General features: G+C 32.5%; 1 protein-coding gene across 1 annotated transcript; it reads right to left on the bottom strand.

The window, feature by feature from the left end:
• Positions 1-494: 494 nt before the first annotated feature.
• On the bottom strand, positions 495-25531 carry LOC129232404 (dual specificity protein phosphatase 22-B-like). Its single transcript, XM_054866548.1, has 5 exons — positions 25511-25531; positions 16932-17048; positions 12153-12277; positions 5386-5557; positions 495-689 (listed from the first exon to the last, which is right to left on the bottom strand). The coding sequence occupies exons 1-5, from the start codon at positions 25529-25531 to the stop codon at positions 495-497; spliced, it is 630 nt and encodes a 209-aa protein (XP_054722523.1).

The raw sequence follows: 25531 nt of genomic DNA on the forward strand, positions 1-25531 counted from the left end.
GAAATGACGATGGTATTTTTGGTACTTCTTAGGTTTTTAGCTCCCCCCTCCCCAAAAAACGAAACCTGTTAAAAATAATACTAGATGACATTTATACTTTTGGAACTAAAATTTCACTTATTCTACTTCTCTTTTACAAAAATTAGGATGCCTCTAAAAGTTCACAAAAACAATGCTGATAAAAAAAAAAAAAAAAAAAAAAACTTTCACAAAAATAGAATGATGCAATACTTTCACAAAAATAGGTAGGGAGAAAAAAAATCCTGGATTGGCCCCTGTTTTATCTCAAACATAAAACATATTGTAAAACTTTGGGAAAATTTTCATATAAATTGGGGGAAATGTTGGCAGTAAAAACATTTTCTGCACCCCTGCTGTCAGGCAACCGATTCCACCATTCCCTCCGAGAGAGGTACTTTCAGAGTGGATAAAGATTGAGCATTCTAAGATATTGCTCACTGTCACTTGGGTGCCTTCTCAGGCGGAAACAGTTGTCACGACGACCTGGGGTTGTCCAGGTGAGGAGAACGTCTCTTGGGGGAGGGGGGTGGGCCATAGCGCCTGCACACCCCCCCACACGGCTCCTTGGATTTGGTGGTCGCGTGGTAGACAACCAGGAGTTTCTTGCATTCCCGCTCGTCAAGGCGAAAAGACTCTTTGGGATATCGTTCCCGCAAACGACGTCTCTCCTGCAAAGGCAGACGAACATTAAATACAAATACAAATGTGACGACCAGCAACAGGCTCTGGGCCCAGCTAGGCTGGTCCTAGTCAATTAATTAGTCCCCAATGAAGATCAATGGCCCTCTTAAAGCTATCCACCCCCTTCCTCATTACCGCCTCTTCCGGTAAGCTATTCCAAGTGCCCACGACCCCCAAAGCAGAATACTACTAAATTTGCGACGTACGTCGCAGGACAGATGCCTGAGCTGCAGAACAATTCTGTTTAAATGTGAGAGGAAAACTGACAAATTTTCTGCAGAAATCGCGGTGCCGAAAATCTGCAGAAACTGCGGTGCAGAAAATTGCAGAAACTGCGGTGCAGAAAATCTGCAGAAACTGCGGTGAAGAAAATATGTAAAAACTGCAGATTTTCTACACGTATCTTCCAACTCAAGATAGAATTTTGCAGAAATTCTGCATAATACTTAAAATTAGAAGAAAATCTAAAATTCTTGCAAATTACGATAATTTGGCGGAAAGCTCGCGATGTTGAATTCGATAAGTCCTTTGTAGCACTTTCCCAATCGATCTTCATCCATTTCATTTTCCGCCACACACGTATGTTTTGGAAACATGCCAACATTGAAACACGTCCATCGCCAGAAATTGCGTGCCACATTTGAGATTTCAATCCCTTTGCATCCAGAAAATATTTCAAATATTTAGAAAGTTTTGAAGTGTTTTATTATATACAACCAAAACTCTACTCATTTCATTTATTATTTCAGTAATTTTTTAATTTAAAAGCATTATTTTAATTACTCTTTCATGCCATGCAAAATTAACCAAAAAAATGTGGTTTGATACCTAGGTTCAGATTTTTAGAAACTTTGTATCTTTGCTCTTTCTATGCATTTTAGAAAGCATAAATTATTTTTGGAGAATCTCAATCGGTTTAGGTTTGACACCTTGTTAAAGTTTTTTTTGATTTTATAGTTTTCATGATCAACTAATTTTACAAATTCAGTGCTCTTTAATTAGTCATTTGGTTGAAAGCTGTGAAGTTTCCGGAAATATATCTCATTTCCACAGAAATAAATAGCAACAGTCCAGTTATATATATATATATATATATATAAAAAACCTCCTATGTGAAACGATTTTGATTTTTGGCACGCAATTTGTGGAAAATGTCACGTTTTTTCGCGTACAATGCTTGAAGTACTTGCAGAACAATTTTGGTCAAATGATTTTACGTTGCAGAACATTGTAAAGTATTCTGCTTTGGGGCCCACGACCCTGCTAAAGTAGTAGTTTTTCCTGATTTCCAAGTTAGCCTGAGATTTAAATAGCTTAAAACAATGACCCCTTGTCCTGTTTTCCCCGCAAAAATGTAATCCATTTACATCTTTCATACTTTTTTTCATCTGGATCACATAGGCAATTCACAGTCGAGGTTCATACCAGTATTTAAGACTTTAGAAGCTTTTCAGGGGCAAAAAAATCGTATTATCCTGAATGCCGGAAAAAAGCGAGGTTGACCAGCATGCCAGATGATTCGAGGTTTATTTTACAACAAAACAAAAGTAAATTTCCCTATTCAGCTTCAATCAGAAAGCAAACCATTGTAAGGAAAAAATAAATAAATCCCAAAAGTAACCTTTTTTCAAAAAAAAAAAAGTGTATTGCATATAATATGTGCTTGTTATTTATGGTAGGTCGTTATTAGCGGATTTAATTATATGCCAATGAAGTAATCAATTCAGAAGCAATCATCGTTACTGCGATTTGTTCATACTTTTTTAAAAATAAATTGTTTTAGGTTCCTTTTAGAAAGGTAAGTTTAAATTTTCTTTATTGAATAGCTATATTAAAGTCTTTAGCACTGGTTTAGGGATGGTAACTTACTGCTGAAATGTTTGCTTAGTTTTAAGAGCCCGTTTTTTTAAGGATCAGGCAGGCTGGATAGTTGACATTTTTGATTTTGCTGAAATTTTCAGGATATGTCCCTTAATTAAAATTACTAAACATGTATTTTTTTATTTTTGCAAAAAAAAATTTTTTTCTTGAAGTTTTTTTGAGGTCAATATTGGAGTTCATTTTTTCAAGAAAAACATACCGATTTACATGGGGAAATACTTTTTACTTTAAGAGTGAACCGTGGCACTGGCAATTATTTTGTGTTCTACTATATCCTCAATACCTATTAGTACATAATTATTTGTGGTTGACTCCTTTTGCATAGGTCAGGGTCACTCAAAGTTGTACGAAAAAAAGTTTTTTTTCTGCAACTTTGACCGTCGAAATCTTCTTGCGCCAACAGTGAGCCACCAGTAGTACATATTATAGTAAATGCATACAATCGAGTAGTATCCAAAAAGAGAGATTTGTGTGGCTGACATTTGGTGCACCGAAATATTTTACTCTGAAAACGCAGAAATCACAAAATTACATGACTTTCAAGGTCATTAACTACTTGCGCCAAAAGTCAGCAGATATGAAGCTATCTGGAGAAGAAGCCTTTCTTGTTGTAGAAACACAATCAGTTAACAGACCTATGGCTAATGTTTCAAATTTTACATAATTTGACTGTAAACTTTGCTCAAAGAGTGTTTTTCGGCATTTGCGAAAAAATATTATATTTAAGTATTATTACTATTATTTGCAACAATATTATAATAAATGTTCATAAACTAACTAAAATGGTAACAAAAGACAACATAAACTAGGAATCAAATTGAAAATTAAATCCATGAACTATCCAGTATGCAACAAAAACTCTTTTTGTCTAAGTTAAAGAAATATCCTTGTGAATGAAAAGTAAAGTAAGAAATAACAACGTCAAATAGCATGAATTGCAGATTACTGCAGACACGTGTTTCGGCGTAACAAGCAATCTAAAAAATATCAAAAATTAAAAATTGAATGCACATGTTGTTCGTACACTTATCTTTATACATAAAGGGCTAATCTCTCTGTCCAGATGTCCGGGGTAAACTTCAAAACTACTTGAGGGATTTTAACCATTTTTTCACCATAGATAGCTACATAATCGGGGAACAACTTAGGCTATAATTCATTGCTAAAAAACTTAGTTTAAAAACGGCGTGATCGAAAACTGTGAATGTCATGTAATTTCCACATCAAATGATTAAAGATTAAACCCATTGTTTCGAAAATTCGTTGCCTAACAACAGGAACATTAAAAGTAATCATAATGTAAATTTTGAATCAAGGCTTTTCCAAGCCAAACATGAGTCTAAAGTCATTTAAACATTTGGAAACTCACTTTTTGCACACTTAAGTAAACAGAGTAGAGAGCATTTTTCTTTTTTTTTTTTAGTGTGTTAACTATTTAAGTAAATAAAGCGCACAATTTTTTTTAGTGATCTTTGTTTTTGTTAGATATATTTTGGAAATTCTTCAAATTTTTATATGCTTCACTTTGCGTTTTTGTTTCTAAATGAATACTCTTTCGTTCTTTATACTTACTGCTTTTCTACTTTTATGGGTAAGGATGAAGCTCAATTTTTAATGACGTCAAAGCGGTGTGTTTTGAGTTCTTACCAGGGCTGGCTTTCTGCCGGCAGAAACTGGTTTCTGCCCTGCCGGTGGCAAAAACTGGTTATAACCGGTAAAAACCGGCAGAAACTGGCAAAAATTAAAAAGCATCTTTATTAATTCAAGTAATTACAAAATGATAATTGTTTAAGTAAACTAAAAAATGTAATTCCATTTTATCATTGTAAAAAATAAAACTCATTGCCCTTGATTTAGTTTGATCAGAAAGAGAACTGTTTAACTGCAGATGCTCGTAACATTTGCATTAATCTACAGGACAAGAATCTTAAGGGCCCTTAAGAAAAAGAAGTGTCATACAGATTTAAACAGGCAGTTACTGGTTGTCATTTGCTAGCTTATACGCATCATCTAAAATGCTTGGGATTAAAATTATCATGTGTTCAAGAAGAAAATGCCAGAATTTTACTTGCCGAAAGTAACATCGATTTTATACCTGATATCACAGCTTTACAAAACAAATTGACTCTATTTCCCAAAACTTATTTTTCCAATCAAGTTTTAAAACCACCCCAATTACTACATAGTGGACCAATTTAAAAAATGTATACAATTGATGAAAGTTCCATGAACCTTTGCTGGATCCTTGATGGCATGCCATCTAGTTCTTCTGTTGCGAGAGTATTCTGTAATTTCTCCTCTATTCATATTAAATTAAGAAATCATTTACATTTTCAATCCACCTTTTATTAGAGACAGCTGCAGAGTGCAAAAAACATAATGTTTGATTTTTAATGATATTGTAATTAAATTGTGCTTTGGCTAACATTTCATTATTTTCCTGTGCTAAATTCATATTGCGTATCAAAGATATCTTTTATGTCATTTTTTGAGTTTTTGCCAGTTTCTGCCACAAATGTGGCAGAAAGGGGTTTTTGCCATGCCGGTTTTAACCGGTTTCTACCAGTGGTTTTAACCACCTCGGCAGAAACTTGCCAACCCTGGTTCTTACAGTTAAAACAGAAAACAAAAGTAAGTAGCGATTGTTTCTCACAATTATTACTGACCCAGGCAACGCCGGGTATTTTTGCTAGTTTTTATATAATTTTCCTATTAAAAAAAATGGACACTTTTATGACCGTTTTCCTGAAAATTAATTCGATCGTTAAGGGGTTGAACAAAGAGCCGAAGAAGTTGTCCTACCTCTGTCAGCTTCTGGAATTCAAACTGGTGCAGCTGCTTCTGGAATCCACAGTTGGGGTTGGCGATACTCCTGGCCCCACGCAGCACTTTGAGGGAGTCCTTGCAAGAGAGCGAGGATATCGACATCAAGTATGCTGCCGCTATAGTCACGCTGCGAGACACACCAGCAAGGCTGCAAATAAGACAACGCTCAGAGTCACTCCACACATTTTTACAAGAGCTGTTAAACGTTCTTTCTTTTGTGACTTAAAAAAAACATTTTTGGTGAAAACGTTTTTGAGTTTGTGAAACCTGTATTTTCTTTAAAAGATTTGCTGAAGATTGAAGACCAGGATGAGGAAAAATATTAGTCTTATGCAGGGTTGGCTTTCTGCCGGCAGAAACTAGTTTTTGCCGTGCCAGTGGCAGAAACTGGTTATAACCTGTAAAAACCGGCAGAAACTGGTAAAAACCGGCAAAAACTTAAAAGCGTCTTTAATAACTAAAGTAATTATTAAATGATATTTGTTTAAGTCAACTAAGAAATTAAACTTTATTTCATGATTTAAAAAAATAAAATCCTATGCTAGTGCCCTTAATTTAGTTCAGAAAGGGAACTTTTCAATTGCAGATGCCCGAAAAATTTGGATTAATATTAGAAAGGACGAGAAATAATTCGGGTGCTCAGGAAAGAGGAGTGACATACAGAATTAAACAGGCATTACTGATTGTAATTTGAATGCTTATGTAAGCTTCATCTAAATTGCTTGTGATTGAAATTATCGTGTGCTTCAAGAAGAAAGTGCCCGAATTTTACTTGCCAATATTATTGTACGATATTTTGCCCTTATGTCATAGCTTTGCAAAATAAATTGACCCTATTTCTCGAAACTTATTTTTCCAGTCAAATTTGTACCATTTTTATAGTTACTGCATGGTAGACCAGTTTAGAAAAATATGCACTAGATGAAAGTTTCACAAACATTGCTTGTTCCTTGGTGCATTGCCTCCAAGCTCTTCTGTAGCAAGACTATTCTAAAATTTTTTATTTGTGCACGTTAAATTGAGAAACTGTTTAGATTATAGAAAACACCTTTTCTAAGAGCCAACAGCAGAGTTAAGACAATGTCACATTTAAGCTTTAACTGAGAAGATATTGTAATTAAAGTATGCTTTGGGGTTTACAACTAATTATGTTTTTCCATGCATTTTCTATTGTATGTCAGTAATTATTTTTTTGTCATTTTGTGAGTTTTTGCCGGTTTCTGCCACAAATGTGGCAGAAAGTGGTTTTTGCCATGCCGGTTTTAACCGGTTTCTACCAGTGGTTTTAACCGCTTCGGCAGAAACTTGCCAACCCTGGTCTTATGCAGTGGCGCACACAGGAATTTTGCAAGGGGAGGGTCCAAGGTTGGAAGCCTCATTCTCATATCATACTCCAATACGCCGTCAAACATATTGACTTGATTTTATCGACTCCCAAGAACGAAAAGCAGTAAAAAATAAACTATTCAATTAATAATCAGCATTATTTACTGAAATATACTTAAATAGATAACCAGAAAGTAAAATAATTAACGCTTTTCCTTTTCTCGTAATTAAAAAATGGATTCAAGTTCGTAGAATCTCATTTAAACTGTAATTACAAGACTAGAAAAATGATTTATTACAGTGTATACATTTATAACCACCATTCTGCTTCTTATAGGAAATTAATTCTTTATGGGAAAAGTGCACAATATTTAAAAAAAATATTTTAACATAATCATTTTAATTTTCAACTTATTAGACCTGAAATTGTTACTTTTGCTTGAGATTATTCTACGTACAAAATACGTAGGATCGTAATCAATCGGGGAAAAAAAGCAAGGCCTATGAGAGGGGTTCGGACCCCCTCGACCCCTCCCTTTTATGCGCCACTGGTCTTATGTGAAAGTTAAATAAAGTGATACATGAAATAATACCGCCAGCTCAGTCATTCCAGCCGAGGACTGCAGTTTCATGCTTATTAGCACTCATGAGCCCGGCATAGGAAGTGACTGAGCTGGAGATGGAAAACCTCTAAACTTACTTCAGGGGTAGAAGTGATCGACTTGTCACATATAGGACATTTTCCACAAAAAATATAGGACAAATATAGGACACATTATATGAATATTTCGCTGTGAAAAAAGAAATAATACATGCATATTATTTATTTATTCTTATCAATGATTTTGTTTTAAAAAAAACCTTCAAACAAAATTATAACTTACACCTGAAATGACTTTCCTGTAGTTGAAAGAATAATTTTTGAAAAAAGTGTAATTTGTAGACAAAAAAAAAAAAAAAAAGAACAAAGTGAAATTTATTGATAATTAACACAGCAACTCACAATTTTTGCGGGGATAGAAGTGTCACAAACATAGCTTATATAAATAAATAAAAACCGTCATTGTGTTGAGAACTAACAGGAAATAACCAATGCTTTGTAGCACAAGCATACAGATATTTTGTTCTATAAAATTCCACAAAAAGAAAAGTTGCAAAAAGACTATTATAACATTCCGATCAGAAAATGCACTGAACACAAAAATATACCCGCGAAAAAAAAAAAAAAAAAAAAAAAACCACGCTGGAAAACAAAACAAACTGCTGTTGCCAAACGCAAAATTCTAAAACCAACTTCAGAATTCGTTCTCGAAACTCCACCCACTACAGTGACGTCATATTGCTGTGGCCAATGAGAGTAGATGCCTGTTGCAGGATTTAGTGAGTTGTGTTTTTTAATTTGCAAATTCGTTTGCACACGTACTTTCGGCGAAAAATCCGAAGTCAGATAGTTTGTTTACTGTTGTTTTAAAGAAATTAATTGGATAAAAAAAAGGAATATAGGAAATATAGGACAGTTTCCAAAAATATAGGAAATATAGGACGATTTTCATACTTTTTTTTGAAAATATAGGAAATATAGGATATATATAGGACCACTTCGACCCCTGTTACTTGAAATTACTTAACTTACTGAAAGCAATATAAGGTTGAACCTCATTAAAACAAACTCAAAGGGACCTGTCTCGTCTGAAAAGAAATAAACAGCAAACGATAGGATTGGGATCACAAATATACATGCAAACCAACAGCAAAATACCATGCCTTGCCATCAATCTTTGAGTTGAACCGAACCATTGTTTCGGTCACTCGTCTGGTCAGTGCTAATTCTGTATTAGCTACCAGTTTGTTTGGCACTCTTGGCTCCCTTAAGAGGTTTTTCGCCTCCAGTACAAGTGATTCCTATTCCGGGCTGAGGAGTGCTAAAAAGCACGAAACTGCAATCCTCGGATGGAATAACTGAGCTGGTGGTGTATTTTAAGCATTACAAATATGGTTTGTTTTAGCAGCAATTTGTTTGAAGCATGCTCCAATTACAGAAGTCTGCCTATAATAAACTTTTTATAGAGTCGGCTGTAGCTTTCATGTGTGTTATTACACTGATGGCCTAGACATGCTCTGATCAGCTGTAGCATTTCAGCTTTTTAGTCAATAGAGGCATAGCATATTATGTACCATAGGAAAGTTAGAAAAATTGTGCTATTCATTAGTGCATAACACTTTTGGTGTTGCTAGACATTATGTGTTGTTCAGTAAACGTTTTTCGGTTATTAATATTGGTAAGTTAATAAGATTAAACAATAACATTTTTTAAATGTTTCATTTTTTTTTGTAACCAGAAATTAAGTCAAGATTTTATTTTAGAAGACGGGGGCAAATTTTTCTCATTGTGCTCCTCTGTGATCGTAACCTGACAACACAGAAAAACTCAACTAGTTATTTGGGTAGAATTACAAACTTTTTTTTGTAGATCAAAATTTATACACCTCTTTTAAATCCAAAAAAAACCTTTATAAGCTTGACACCGAATGATAATCAAACTATAATGCATATCAACTTATGAATTTAAAAGAACTTTTACATCATAATATAGAATGTAGGCAAAATGTCTACTACACATTGTATGAAGTTATTAATAAACTCACCTCTCATGACTTGTCTCATTTGAGCATATCATGCTTCTTTGCTTTCTTGGGGGAAAAAATTAAAGGAGAACAAAATTGCTTTAATCTTTTTGCCAACAAAAAATATTTTTCAGCCACTCCCATGGGGGCTCTTAAAAATTTCCAAGTAGTGTTTTTCTAGGACTTTTAAGAAGGGCTCAACAGTCTGCCCTCTTTTTTACATTTTTCAATGCTCTTGCCATTTTGAAGTTTTGACAAAACTTCATCACAAATACAAGTATATTTTGGATATGAAATGTATTTCTCTCATTTCTTCAGAATTTAATATAACTATAAATATGAATGTCTTTACCATAATCTTCTAAACTAAACATTAAAAAGATCCTTAGCAGTAATTTAAAAAATAATTACAATAGCAACCATGCAAAACAACATTGGGACATAGGGGAATGTGAGGCAAAGTGAACTATTTATGACTAACTTTTGCAAAATGAACAAATTTGAAATTTGTTAATAACAACATATAAAGAAAGAATATTGTATTTTATAATAAAACTTGCATTGAAATATTATTTTTTATTTTTGGCACTAAAATTGTGCCTTCAAAAAAAAAAAAAAAAGTACAAAACATTCACTTTTTTTTAACACGGCAATGTGAAAAGTGAAATAGTTTACGAATGAAATATTTTCGATTGTGAAAAATGTTTTTTTTTTTTTTAAATCAAAATATCTTTACTAATAATAAAGCTGAAAGTCTCTCTGTCTGGATGTCCGGATGTCTGTGACGCGCATAGCGCCTAGACGGTTCTGCCGATTTTCATGAAATTTGGCACAAAGTTAGTTTGTAGCATGGGGTGCGCACCTCGAAGTGATTTTTCGAAAATTCGATGAGGTTCTTTTTCTATTCCAATTTTAAGAACAAAATTATCATAAGATGGATGAGTAAATTACGAAATTATCGTAACGTGGAACCGTAACATGGGCACAAGCCAATTGGCGAGAAAATTCACCATACATTATTTGTAAATATACAGGCGAACCAAATGACCTTTTAATTTTCTATTATGGGCAAAGCCGTGCGGGTACCACTAGAGAATAAATAAAAGGATAGCTTAATAGATGAAAAGATAATGAAACAATAAGCTAATAAAATGTCAAAATGATTTTTGACTTTAAACTAAATATTACAATTTGAGTATCCATTTTTGAAAATTGCTTGTGTTATCATATGCTTTAATGTTCAGAGGTAATTTTTTCTTAACTTGGAATAGACTACATAGCTAAAATATTACGAGGTAAGCAGCACTAAAAGACAAGTAAATATTTTACTTTGCCCCACATTCCCTTACTCAGATTTTGCATGAGATACAAGGAAAAAAGCATCCTTTCTACAGAATTTTTTTTATTTAAAAGGGCCTTTTCAATTGAATTTAAGTACCCTTTCACCTCGAAGCACTCTGCCCTTTCTTTGGCCAGGGCGAAATGCTACCTAGGATCAGATGTTAAAATATAAATCTTTAGGAAATAAATACAGTTAAACCAGAGTTTGTGATTTTTTTTATTTAAATGGATTTTTTTTATTTAAATAGGATTTTTTTTTTATCTTTAAAAATTTGAAGATATTAATAACTTTTCATTTATAAACACAACATATTTCATACAAAAGATGAATCCATTCAGCTTCCTTTTAAAATTAAGATCAATTCTCTAACTATTTAATACATTTCTAAAAATTTATAAATGAGTTATAATGTTTAGATAAGACATTTTGTTTTAGGCTTTGCTTAAATATAAGGTTTCTATCATCATTTCTATTTTTAGTGTAAAATAATATGCTGCACAATTACTTCTCTTAACTATATTAGTCATGGTATATAAGAAAAACTGCAAATTTTTGTTTTATTCTGAACTAATTTTGGAGTAAAAGCAATATTGCAAGGGCGAAAATCTGTTACATACACAGAAAGAGGGACCTACGCAGTTTCGCCTGTTGAAGTTTGCAGGCGAAGTGTAGTTAAATTTGGAGCGATATTCTAAAAATGCAAAATTAATTTATAAAAATAAAATCAACTGATTTTAATTCATGATTTTCTTTAACCCTTTTAGAGGCGGTGGTCGCGCTGTGAAACCACCAATTTATAAATTTTTTTCCCTTTTTTTTCCGAATGTTTTGAATCAAGATCGTTTGAGTCTTCTTTTGAGTTCAATGAACAAAATGAGATGGCAGAATAACAAAAAATATTTTTTTCGTAGGCTCAATTTCTTGTCCAAATCATCAAATTTTCAATTTTTCGTTTACCCCAAAATTGGAATTTTAATACAAATACAAAAGTGACGACCAGCAACAGGCTCTGGGCCCAGCTAGTTTTGTTTCAGATTTTAAAATTTTTAATTAGTGCTGAAAGAGTGAATCATGTTTCTTGATTTTACCTGAGGCACTCAATTGTATTGTTCTAAATGATTCAAATTCATTTTTACATGTGTAAACATGTTTTTGTCCTTCCCCAGGTGGGGGATGTGAACTAATGGAAACACCACCCCCAGCGAAAAAAGTTGCCAAAAAAATTTTATTAACTGAAAAATCTATGTCTAGATGATCAAATAAACCTACTTGTGGTGTTTTTTCTTCATATTTCTCAAAAATTAATGATGCGCCCCTGAAAGGGTTAAAAAATCACATGATTCAAATCAATTAATTTAAATCAATGACTTTTTTAAAAAAATCACTTGATTTAAATCAAGCTGATTTATATCAACAAGCCCCGAGTTAACTGAAAAAAAAAAGACACTCACCAATGTATGAGTACCCCTCCGCCAGCAGTTCGGGCCCTGTGAATGAAATCATTGCACCTGGAGAAGAACTGAGTCAGGTTCTGGCCAGGGGTGTCCGCAGCCTGGATGCAGAGGTATTCCTTATCCTGGAGGGAGTCGACAAACCACTTGTGAAACCATACACAAGTTCTTATCACATACAAAAACTTTTCAAACAACAATGAAATCAACTAAGCTTTCAGCAGGGCAAGCGGTAAGCATTCCCTATCGCACCAAATGCGATAAAATTGCAAAATTCGTGAAACAATTTCTTAATGGGCGCAAATATTGACAAACGAAAAATTCTCTGAGATTTCCACAAAAAAAAAAAAAAAAAAAATCTGGTCATATTGAGGATGGGGGTGTTTCCTTCAGTCAAAAGTACTACTTTAAGCCACTGAAATTGATAGAATAATAAAAAAAAAAAACCATGGAGCGAGAAAAAACTTTAATTTTCCCAACACTCAATTTTCAATTAATTTTTTAAATTGTCTGATTTTGAAAACAAGGCGTGGTCTTCATGACATCACAAATGATGTACTCTTGCTCTTCTCCACTAGCGTTCCACGTCATGATAATCAAGAAGCGAATTGAATATTGCGCTCTATGCTTACTATCAACCATATAGTTGCCACTACATATGAGTAAAGATGCAAATTAAATATTATGATCAGTGAATGGCATTTCATCATTTGAGATGTCATTGGCAGAAGCGTAAACAATGAAAGCGCACCGATTAAAGTCATTTTTTAAAAATACTAAACTTAAGACAAATTATTTAAAAAATGGTCCAATCCTATATCTTTTAACCATGCTCTTTCAGAAAAAAATAAAAAAAAACAACACTTTTAAAATTTGGGAAATGATCCCATTGATTTGGAGTGCCTTCTACGAGAAGTAACGGTTTCAGAATGAAAATTCAATGCCTTGTTATTAAATGCCTTATTATATGTTTGCTACATGTTTAAAGTAGTATGTTTAGCATTTGCATAGTATATTTTTAAAAATTACTTTGTTTGCAAATTGAAATTTTCAAAAGAAAAAGGTTGTTGATTAAAATTAACCTTTGGCTAAGACGTTAGAAATTTGGCTAAGGCCTTCAAAAGTTGGCCAATTTACTGGCTAACAGTTTGAAATCCTTAGCACAGGACCTGTTTTTAGGCTCACCAAACTTGTAAGGATTGCTACACCAGAACAGAGAAATTTGAATGAGCATCAAGATATTGACTTTCCTTCATCATTCTTAAAAATCCTCTTTACTGAGATAGTGGGTTTTTTTCAAGTAGGCTCCCAAGGCATGAGAAAAAACCCTTCTGGGTTTTGATCAGGGTCTGGTTTGGCCAACCTTGACAACTTTTTGTTACAGCTAAAAAATTGGTAATTCCATAGGTTTAAGTAAACTATAATAGTATTAAACATTTATTTTACTAAACTTATTAAAAAAAAAAACGTTCACTGCAATTCTGTGAACAAATTAAGGAAACCTTGTAACTACTTCTAAAAGAAAATTAAAAAATCTTGAATTTCATTATTAGTTATTTGTAACTCATTATTTTTCTAAAAACTTAATTTTAGAAATTAATATTAAAAAAAGAACATCACAAATTCTCTATAAATCCTTTGGCATCAAAAAATTGATTTTCTTACTATCAATCTTTTATTTTGAAACAACGTTATCTTGAGAAACTTCAGAGCATTAACATTTTGTCCAGAAAATTTTGAACCAAAAAAAAAAGCATAACTGCAGTAGCTTTCCGTTCCAGCTAAAAAAAGAATGGTATCCCATCCTTGTAAGTAAGCTAAACAAATTTGAAAAAAAAAACTTTTCCCAGCAATTCTGGAAAATAACTAAAAATAACTTCTAAAAAAATCTTTAAAAAAAATTTTTTTTTCAACGCATGAACTTATGTTCTTAAAGATTGAAGGCTTTAAAGAACCCAATATAATCTTTCCAAAATATAATTACCTTAAGGCATCTTTTCCCAAAAATAAGGCGAATAACAACCTAAAATCAAATTATGAGAAATTAAGAATTTTTAAAGAAATAATATTTTTTGTTTCTAAAGAAAAAAAAAAGAAAAAAAAAACTCAAAATTAAAGACTTAAAAAATATCTTTCAAAGATTAAAGCCTTAGGGAAAAAAATCTTACTCCCAAGAATTATAGACAAATCCCCCCTCTCCTCCCCCAATAAAAATCACAGAATTTTCAAGAAAGTATTTCATGGGAATAAAACCTGTTTCCTTTTGATGAAAGTAAGATTCTTGAAGATTTAAAATCATTTACCTAAAACTGAAAGACTTGAAAGGTTACGAGACATTAAGAGCTAAATGGGATGCAGATTCTAATGAATCTAATGACTTTTAGTGTAACATAAAATGACTCAATGATTTTGTTGCATATTATAGAAATTCTGATACTACACCTTTACAAAACAGATCAGCTAAACCAGTTTACAATTTGCCTTAAGAATACAATTTTTGTTTTGTCCTCAAAAAGTGAATATTGCTTTTTTATGTTTTTATAATTGGTTTAAAAACATCAAATGCTTTTCAGGAACAAGTTGTGCTAAATTTTTCCCAATATGCTTAGAGCTTGAAAATACCCTACCCTGACTATTAAATTGAAACACAAAACTAACAATTTCAAAGAACGATTGGGGGAAGGAAAAAAAAAAATGACGCTTGCTTTGAGTTGAATATGCATAGAATAGAATAATTACAAAAAGAGTTGTCAAATTTTTGTATTTGTTGCACATAACATTGAACTTTTAAAGCTGGGCAATGAGATTTAATTGCAAAGAATGCTTGTGATACTTTTACAGAATCAGCTAATGTGTCTCTAAGGAGAAAGGGAAAAATTGAAACTTCTAGCAGTGAAGATCATCAATTCTGAACATGTATTTTGTTGAGTATAATGTAAAAAGAGAGAGAGAGATCGTTTCTTTGACAGTCCCTTTTTTTGTCAATCATTTCTTAGCACAGCTTTTTAAGATTTTTTAAATATTTTTCTTACCTAACACTGTTTAGAGAAAATATTCTTTTGCAAAGACTACAATAGTTTGGGGTAGTAAACTGAAAAAAAAAACTTTCACGGAAAAAAGTATTCTTGATAGTCTTAATTTTAAGAGAATATCTCATTCTAGAAGAATCTCATCATTAAGAATGAAAAGTTTATATGTACAAAACATGAACCACTAAGTCCTCCTTTAAGCACGAACAGTTCAACTCAGTGAAAACTTATACAGTAGAGAACCAATTACCCGGGATGTTTGGGACTATGGCTATCCCAGATATCTGAATTTCCCAGTTTTCGGGATTGCTAATAAATCGCCTATTGCAGATTATTCGTAAGATCCAAATTAAAATAGTAATGCATCTTAAAATATGAAGAAAACTGTTCAGAAATGCTTATAAATAAGAAAGTATTTAAAATTTTTAATTGAAAGAATCATTTAAAATCCTAAAAAGTTTACATACTCATAACGCTGTAAAAAAAGGAAAAAAAATCACTACAGTACTTGATAATGTTTTAAAATAAAAGGAAATAAAGGGTAAGAAACGAAATTAAGAACGTAAATGTTTGATTTTTTTTATACTGGTGAATAAAAAAAGTTTTCAGTAAGTTACCGCCCTATAGCCAGGGCTTAGGAAGAAATACATGAAATACACGGCCAGCTCAGTCAATTCCAGCCGAGGACTGCAGTTTCGTGCTTATTAGCACTCATCAGCCCGGCATAGAAGTGACTGAGCTGAAGGTGGAATACCTCATAAGGAAGCCAAGAGTGCCAAACAAACTGGTAGTTAATACAGAATTAGCACTCACCAGATTGGCACTCTTAGCTTCCTTAAGAGCTTTTCCACCTCCAGCTCAGTCACTCCTATGCCGGGCTGATGAGTGCTAATAAGCACCAAACTGCAGCCCTCGGCTGGAATTGAGTGAGCTGGCAGTGTATTTAAAAAAAAGTTTGCTTTAACGTGAACTCATTTTTTCCTTTTTCTGTAGAGAATTTGCTTTTGCAATTACTATAGTTGTTAATAGTTACATTGAATTAGTATCGATAGAAATTTTCTTTTTAAATTGTTGCAGCTTTATTAGTAATCCATTTAAAAAATTTTTAGGCTCCATTGTATCAACTATCAGAATTAGAGAATATGGTATTCAACATTTTTGGAGTGATTACTTTTACGTTCTAAAAGGTTTTAATTACCAGCATTAAAAAAAAAGGCATTAGAATGCTTCAGTACTTATTTCTTTAGTTTTAAATTGGAATAAAGGAGGGGAAAAGTCGGAATTTTGATTGTCTTCGTTCGGGAAAATATTTCGGAAATTTTGCCGTGTGTCGAATGACTGACTCCTCAACTTTGGAGTTTGTTTTTCACTAAATTTCCCAAATTATGCTACATTTGTAAAGAGAACGTTTATATACTTTAAGATATTTTGTAAAACACTCATTTTTTAAAAATTGCCGAAAATGTGCCTTTTAAAAAATGGCGGGAAAAATCGAGCAAAAAAAGTTACTGGTTTCCCAGTATTTTAAATCCTGGATAAAAGGCTTTGTACTGTATATCAAACCTAAAAAAAGTGCATTCATTCTCTGATCATTAGGCTTGTATGGCTTTTAATAAAACACCATTAAAAAAGTGTGCATTAAAGCACTACAGAGATATTTTTTCTTCTGATAGTCACAGAAAAGGGTGGTGCAACCTCAAGCCAGACTCTCTAAAGTGCTCTTCTATCTGGCCAGCTGAAACAAACTTACCTCATGGACTTTCTTTGCATTGTCGTGGATGGATATAATATGGGTGATATTATTGGCTCGGAGTTGTTCCTGGTCTTTGGCGTCTCGAAAGTTGCCGACATAGAGACCGGGAAGAACCTGCGGACAAGATAACAACTAGTATAAGCTGATTGTTGAAAATTTTCAAGTAAAATATTTATTTATTAACGATGTCTGAACTTTGTAAAAAAACCAGGGTTTTAAAACATCTGGTGGCCGAGTGAATGGAAGTGAAGAGAAAAGGACTTGTGGCAGGCGAGCAAATTGAAGTAAAGAGAAATTGATGGAACACAGGGCTAGAAAATTCTTTAAAATTTTACATACCCTGCCGGGCATGTTGGTCTAATGGAAACATGCCCGAATTTTTACATGAACAGTTTTTCTTATTGTATATCATTAAAAGCATTTGAATTTGTCGTACAGCATTAATCAGACAAATTATTTTTATATAAATCATAAAAAAAAATAGCTTGAATAAATACTACATAATAAGCCGTCGTTAATTTTAACAAAATTTAAATTAGATAATGGGAAGAATCGCAAACCGGAAACAGCAAACCATCTTAGCAGAAGGGCTTGAAATAAAATTTGAGCTCCAAATAAGGATACGGTAATTTTTCAGTAAAATACGAAATAATAAAGTTTTAGGAAAAAAATATTTGATCAAAAAATTACATGTCCGGCTGGGCATGTAAGGGTAAAAGATTCATGCCTGATCGGTATTCTTACATGCCCCGGGCATGTCGGGAAGTGCAATTTTCGATCACTGATGGAACATGATAATTGTATTGTAAATATAAACCATTGCTGTTGTTGAATTGTTGATGAATAAATAAAGTACCGTATTACCCCACATTTTTCGGCATGCCGCAAAATTCGGGGGGTCACCAGATTTTTAACAACATTTGCCTGGTCCTTTCCGGCATGCCGGAAAAATCGAGTTTAGGAAAATAAAATTAATACTTTTAAAAATATATGTTTCGCTTGAAAATGAATATAAGTTCTAGAAATATCTTATTAGTATTAATAAACAATTAAATATTGTAAAAATATTTACTTACAATGTCATTTGTTATTTTAACAAGAAAAATACTGTTTAATAATATAATAATAGTTAATTTTATAAAAATTAAATTAAAATTAAGTAAGCAAACATTTAAGCAGTCAGTTACCGCCCCTAAGCCAGTGTTGAGGAATTTACCATTAGCTATTCAATAAATAAAAATTAAACTTATCTCTCTAAAACGAACCTAAACTAATTTATTTTAAAGAATTGTGAACAAATCACAGTAACGATGATTGCTTCTGAATTGATTACTTTACTGGCATATAATTAAATCCATTAATAATGACATACCATAAATAACAAGCACATATTATATGCAATACACATTTTTTTTTTTTGAAAGAAGGTTACTTTCTTGAATTTATTTATTTCCTTACATTGGTTTGCGTTCTGATTGGAACTGAATGGGGAAACAACGCCATTTTGTGAAAAAATTTTTAATTTCAAATCAGCTACGTCCAGACAACTCTACATCCTTGTTTAATGAGAAGTAATCTTAACTATATGTTACAGACTACCTAAAGGATTGGAATCATGTCAAACAGGACATCCCCCCTCCCTTTTTTTTAAAGTCCCCACTTTGCCAGCCTCCACCAACTTCAATTTTGATTTTTTTTTTCAACTATTATGCATTTTTATATTTTTAAAGTATCAGTAGAAAACTAATATAAAAATGGATAGTGAAAATAGCTACTGTTTTTTTTATATTTTTTATTATGTCCGTAAAACCTACTTAAAATCAAGCCTAGCCTAGAATACCCCCTTAACACTGGTAAATAATTACAATGGATTTTTTGTTTAGAATTATGTTCATATGTCTCCATGCAGACAGGCACAAGAGGGCGTGTCAGCCTAGTCGGAATTAGGGGCTTAGGGGGGGGGGCAGCGACAGTGATGCAAAAAAAAAATGAAAAATAAATAAATTAAACTCGGAATAAGTGAAAACATAAAGATTTTTTTTTCTTTTAGCCTTAGAGTTTAGAAATACAAATGTTCTGTACTCAATGATAGGGAGGATGAAAGTGTGGTGAAATAAACGATGATCTTTTGTGCGAGACTTTTTTTAAAGCTTAAATTTTATGAATTGTTTGTTTTCTTTTTCAGTTAATTAAACAAGTAGTATTTCTGAATTAAAATTGTAATTGCTAGTAAAATTTACTCCTTTCGTACCACTGTTGTGACACTTAAAATAGTTATTTGTTTGAAACCGGCCAAAACTGGATTTAACCACCACAGAACAGGCTAAAACTAAATTTCATGAAAATATACTTCTAATTTGTATGTATGTGAAAGCTGTGTGTTTTGCAAACTAATAAATCTGTTAGTTGGAAGTTTTTTAATCAAGCACAGCAATTTTAGTTAATTAAATATAATATTAGTGAAGTAATTTACATTATTATAACAATAGTAGTGAACAAATTTCAACTTTCTTCAAAATTAATAACTGAAATTGCTCACACTAAAACAAAAGACATAAGGAATACAAAATAGCCTGTAACATAAATACAGTAGACTCCCGATTATCCGCGAGCGGTTTATCCACGGGGCGGATTATCCGTGAATCAATCAACAATCACGAACATGTATTTTCGCAGTAAAAAGCGAATACCAGTGGCTGTTTTTTTTTTTGAAAAATTGTAAATTTACATTCAGTTGTTTTTGCTTGATTGATTGATTTGATTTAATTTTATTATTATTATTTTTTTTTTTTTGTGCGTTCTTCATCGTACATACACTTGTTTGTTATTGATGTTAAGTTCGGTTGTGCAAAAATACAAAACATTTGTACTGTACTCTATAAATATTTTCACTGTTTGCAGAAAGTGTTATGCATCAATACAGTTAAGAATTTGAGATAGGACAATTTTTACCTGATTTGTCCCCCATTTTAGTCTTTTTGCGGTTATCCGCGATTTTTATTATCTGCGGCACTTGTGCCACCCAATTCCGCGGATAATCGGGAGTTTACTGTATAGTAACTTTTCAGTGGTGTTGCTTTTTAATTTTCAAAAGTGTTTCCCCCCCTGTACCTTTAGTTTTGTTTGGAAAAAAAAAAATGCCTATATATGTTGCTAAAAGAAGTTTTTTTTTTCTCTCTCATTTAGTCTTCAAAATTACTTGAAATACTTTCAAATACTTTGTACATTTGTGTGTGAGAATTAAAATCTATCTATTCAACTTACAATGTTTCACTATTATTTTTTTAATGTTACAACATATTTTTTATATAAACCTTATCTTCTAAACATGCTGTAAATTGCTACAAACTGTAAAACATACTATTTAGATAAATAATGAAAGAGATTGGTTATGGTTTATTTTGCATTTCATTTTAATAAATTATTATTTGGTTTTCATATAGAATTTGATAATTATCTAAGTGGCCAAAACTGGATAAAACTGATTTTATCCTGGCCGGTTTAAACTGGTTTTATCTATGGTTAAAACCACCACTGGCAGGAACTTTTACAACCCAGTACACTTATCTAGACATTCTTATAGTAGCACAACAATAGGGAAGTTGCAACCTATTAAATGTTCATATTTTGGCTATTGGATATTGTTAATTGACCCTCAAAACTAAAAAGTTCACCATCGCCGAATTTTAAAACACCGTGGTTGATTTTTAATGAATTTTTAAAAATCCACTCACAAAAGTGCGCTTTTCTGAAATGTCACGAGTTTACGTCATAGGGCACTAATGGGCAGCCTTCCGCCGAAGATCCCTTGTTTTCGCTAGGGACATTTTGAGCGCGGTGATATTTTTATTTTTTAGAAATTCAATAATCCTTTTGAACACACTATGGAGGCCGGATTCGTTAAAGCACAATCTAAATAATCTTCCTCAAGTAACACCAATGATGATATTTGAATATTCCGAGAGGATGAGAGGTTTAATGTTCCAGAAACGCGAGGAGTTAAATGCGAGGAGATAAGCCTTTTACGTTTCATCTTCGAAGTGGAATGCGTGACCTTCGGCTTCTCCCCTATCGGAAGGGGGCATGACGTCACTTCCTATGCCATTTGACATCAGAAGCGCTTGAACTTTAAAAATTAATTTAAAAAAAAACTACTTATCGTATCGCAAAAATTTTTTCACCTATGATGTTCATACATGTTGCTCTATCATATAAAAATAAAATTGAAAACTTCCCTATTGAGGAAGTGAGAAGCAAAGGATTGTAAGTGGACATTTTCAAGTTTTGAGTAAAATGCGTTTAAAGATAAGATAGGCTATCATTGGAATTATTTTCTAAATCATGCTGTACAGCAGCACCTACCAGGACTACTAGTACCATATCTTGCCCCAAGACGGAGGAGATGTTCACCTACCATGTGTACTGGTTATCTCCAAATTTTTAATTTTGCCACTTACATCCCTTTGCTTCTCACTGCCTCAATCGTAACTAAGCATCCTTGCCAGTGCACCGTAACTACCACACTCGACAAGAGAAATCTCACCCATTTATTAAATTTTAAAACAATACATTGCTGGGGGGAATGTTGCAGCGGCAGCGAGTCACAATAGCCAGAAGTCATTAAGTGACAAAATTATGATGGCTCACAAAAGTCACTCTGTCACTCATTTGTGACAGGTTTCACGTGACCTAACTGCAATGATTAATTTGTGAACAAACAATTTGTAACCAGTCACTTCATGCCACCACCACTTCATGATGTCACCACATTGCTGCAAACTTTTAATGACTTTACTGTGACTTCACTGCAATGTCAATGAAACAATCAATTACTGACCAGTTACTTTGTGCCGCCACCACTACTTCATGACGTCACCCTAGTAGGATGTTCATAAATTTCTGCGAACGTTTTAATGCCTTTACCACAACTTCACTTTTTTTATGAGCCTATGAAAGAAACATGATTTCTTCCAATACTTTACTTTAAAATATATCATGTGACTTGGGATCCTTGCTACAAGACTGAAGGCATTCACTCTCTCTACTCTTTATCTATTCTCAATGATTTTGACAAATCCTGAGTTTATGTATTGGCTTAGTTTATTTGTTTGGTGGATTTTATATTGATTTTGGCAACGTTTGACGTGCAAATAAGCGCTTAGTTGTTTTGACAAGTTTGTCGAATATTTTTGAAAATGATCCGATGCATACCTATAACAGAAAAGGGCCAACGTTATCACTCTTATTTGGACTTTTTCCAGATTTCATGGTTTATACAAAAGTATTTTTTTTTTCGCTGAAATGTGTCCTTTCACCTTGCGATACATTTTGAATGCGGGTTTAAAATTTTTTTTTTTAACAGGGCAATTCCATGATAAGGTCAACCAGATGATCAAATTTCCAAAATGAAAATTTCTAAACAAATGAGGTGTCATTTTAAAGGTAAAGAGTTGTATATTTTGAAATGCCTGTCTAAAATTTGATCACTTCAGTTATAAATAAGTTACAGGAGGTTAAACTAGGGTCAACATCTTGAGTATTTTCAAACCATTTTTGTCGGATGTCTTTTCATCCATAAGCTCATTATTTTTTGCATTGAAAAAGGCGTTCCCTGTAACGCCGAAACACGTGTCTGCTGTAATTGCAAATTTGTGCTTTTTCTAACATTGTTCGTCTTACTTTACATATTTGATGACTCTCGAAAAAATTCTGTTTTTTCCCAAAAAATACATACTAATATTGTGAATTGAGATGAATAACCATTTAAAAATACAATGTGTTGCTGGTGATGTTGCAAAAATGTGTCAAAATATAATTCATTTTGATTTGTAAAAGAATTCCTCTGGGGTACATTAAGTGTTTTACGTCCGACACCAAAATGCAGTTAATTATGCTGAGCCAATAATTTTAAAGCTACATACATGTATTTTTGGGTACAAAGTAAGATTTTCAATCTCATTGATGTAACCTATTTTCATTTTGTAACAAGTGAATTTTTTTTACTAAAATCTAGGTGTCGGACTTAAAAAGTTTTTTACGTCCGACACTGTTACATTCCTTTAAACAACATATATTTTCAACTGTGTTTCCCTTTTTTTTTTGCCTTTAATTTCAAAGTTAAAGTGAAACATGCATAAAAAAGAACTTAGTGAATTTACTGTCTATACATTTAGGGTTGATAGGGGTAAGTAGGTCACCTTTTGAGAAAAGGTGTGTTGAATGAACGTAATACAGTTGATTAAGATCAATTTTGGCAAATTTGCCAAAACTATAAGTGGATAAAGAAATTGGAAACACTAAATGACGGCGTCTGTGTAAAGTTGGCTAAGGAAGAACCATTATCAACATTCAACCCATATAAATCTTGATGGTTTTCCTTCAGGTAAGTTTCACAAATAACTAATCATCAGCTTTTGTAGCTGAACTATCAATTCCTACTAAGTCATCACAGTTGTCTTGTATTTCACTAATACAAATATTTCATCAGAGTTGCTTTTGATTTTCAAATCCTCACTGTTATGGGGGAGAATCACTTACCCCATAGTGTGGTGACCTCTTATAGCAAAAATTTACGGGATAAGTGGGGCCCTTCCTCTAAAATGGTTTTTAATAATATTTTATGCAAAAATTCTGACTGCAGTAGACACTATAAGTTAATCTGTACATGAGTGTTTAATGATCACAAAAAAAATAAGTGCTAACCTGGAAACACTTCTTTGAAAAATGCTGCTTAAACTCGCCATAAAATATTTTTGATTTTTTTTTACTAAGTTCTCTGACCTAGAAAAAAAAATGCCACGTAACCCTAATATATGCAAAACTAATCACTGTGATGAACCATGACATGATCAATGTAAAAAAGTATAAAAACCATATGGATATTTCAGTTTTTGGGAGTGACCCACTTACCCCTGTGTTCCACTTCCCCCAATCAACCCTACTTTTGAATTTACTTGGTAAATTTTGTTTCAGTATATGTAACCTACAATTTACATATTTATAACTGTAATCATTGTTATGTATTTACGTTTAAGAGCAATAGTAATAGTTTACGTCCAATATGAACAATTTACGTCCGAGACCAAAAATTTAGGTCCGACACCAAGTTAAAAATATTTTTTAAATAATTTTATTCCTTGTAATATCATTTGAAAACTGTGAAATATGCTTCAATCATAAGTATACTTTAGAATTATGCTGTTTTTAAAATTAAAATGTAAGTCAATTCACAGACTTTTAGTAATTTTTAAGTGAACCATCAATTTTACTATTTGAGTTTACGTCCGACACCAATTCTTTAAATTTTTTTAATTTATACTTTAGGGATCTATTTTGAAAAACTAACAGGATTTTTTATTCAGTGCGATGTAGTAAGTATCTTGTAAATAAATTTGATCATTTTGGAACAGTTTATACTTGGTAAACAGGGCCCAATATAGGCTGATTTTGCTACCGTTTTTCGGTACCTTCACAAAAATCTTGTTTTGAAATAGGTACTTTCACAAAAATCAAGTAATAAAATCAGGCAGCTTCACAAAAACATCGAAAATGACACAAAAATTTGCATTTTGAAATATAAAATTTGTTTCTCTGTTTAAAACAAAATTTACTTAAATATTATTACAAAATTTACTTATTATTGAACAGTTGCTTAAATAGCAACCTTTTTGTGGTATTTTAACTAATTTTTAGCTGTTTCTCGCCAAAGTGTATTTATGCAAAATTATCGCAATCTTTTAACATGTTTTGGGGAACAGTTTTTCTCATGATTTCCAATATTGTACACAGTACATAGCCCGTTAAGCTGAAATTATGATGGTATTTTTGGTACTTCTTAGGTTTTTAGCTCCCCCCCCTCCCCAAAAAACAAAACCTGTTGAAAATAATACTAGATGACATTTACACTTTTCAAACTAAAATTTCACTTGTTCTACTTCTCTTTTACAAAAATCAGGATGCCTCTAAAAGTTCACAAAAACAATGCTGATAAAAAAAAAAAAAAAAAAAAAAAACTTTCACAAAAATAGGTAGTGAGAAAAATACCCTGGATTGGCCACTGGTAAATGGAATTAAAACAGAGAAATTTTTCTTCATTTTTTTTATGTCCGACACCATGGAATTGCCCCAAAAGTTATTTCCTTTCTTAAAGTTAAAATTGTTAAATGTACAGCAGGTCCATCATCTGGAGGGGGATACCCTCTTAAAAAATTTGTTTTTACATTTTAAAAGGTTTGGTTTTTGTTGTTTTTTTTTTAAAATTTGCATTTATAGTGTAACGAACCTACTCAATGCAATTTTTTTCAGAGAGGGGAGAGGGTGCATACAATACACTATCTCCATTGAAAAAATTCGAAATGATGGGCCTGATTAGAGGTAAAAATCTACAATTACTGTCTTTAGTCTTGACAATGAGTCAAATTCTACAAAATAGATTGTTTATAATCCACAATCTTGTCAGTAAGAATAGAGGGAATAAGTTTCAAAATGAATGAGAATGGCCACAGGGGACATGAGCTAACTTTTGTCCAAGAAAACAATAATAAGAATTAGAATGAGAGTCCAAAACCCAGACTTACTTTGTTCATACCATTTCCCAT

Source organism: Uloborus diversus, unplaced genomic scaffold (assembly GCF_026930045.1).
Source record: "Uloborus diversus isolate 005 unplaced genomic scaffold, Udiv.v.3.1 scaffold_12, whole genome shotgun sequence".
Lineage (NCBI taxonomy): Eukaryota > Metazoa > Arthropoda > Arachnida > Araneae > Uloboridae > Uloborus > Uloborus diversus.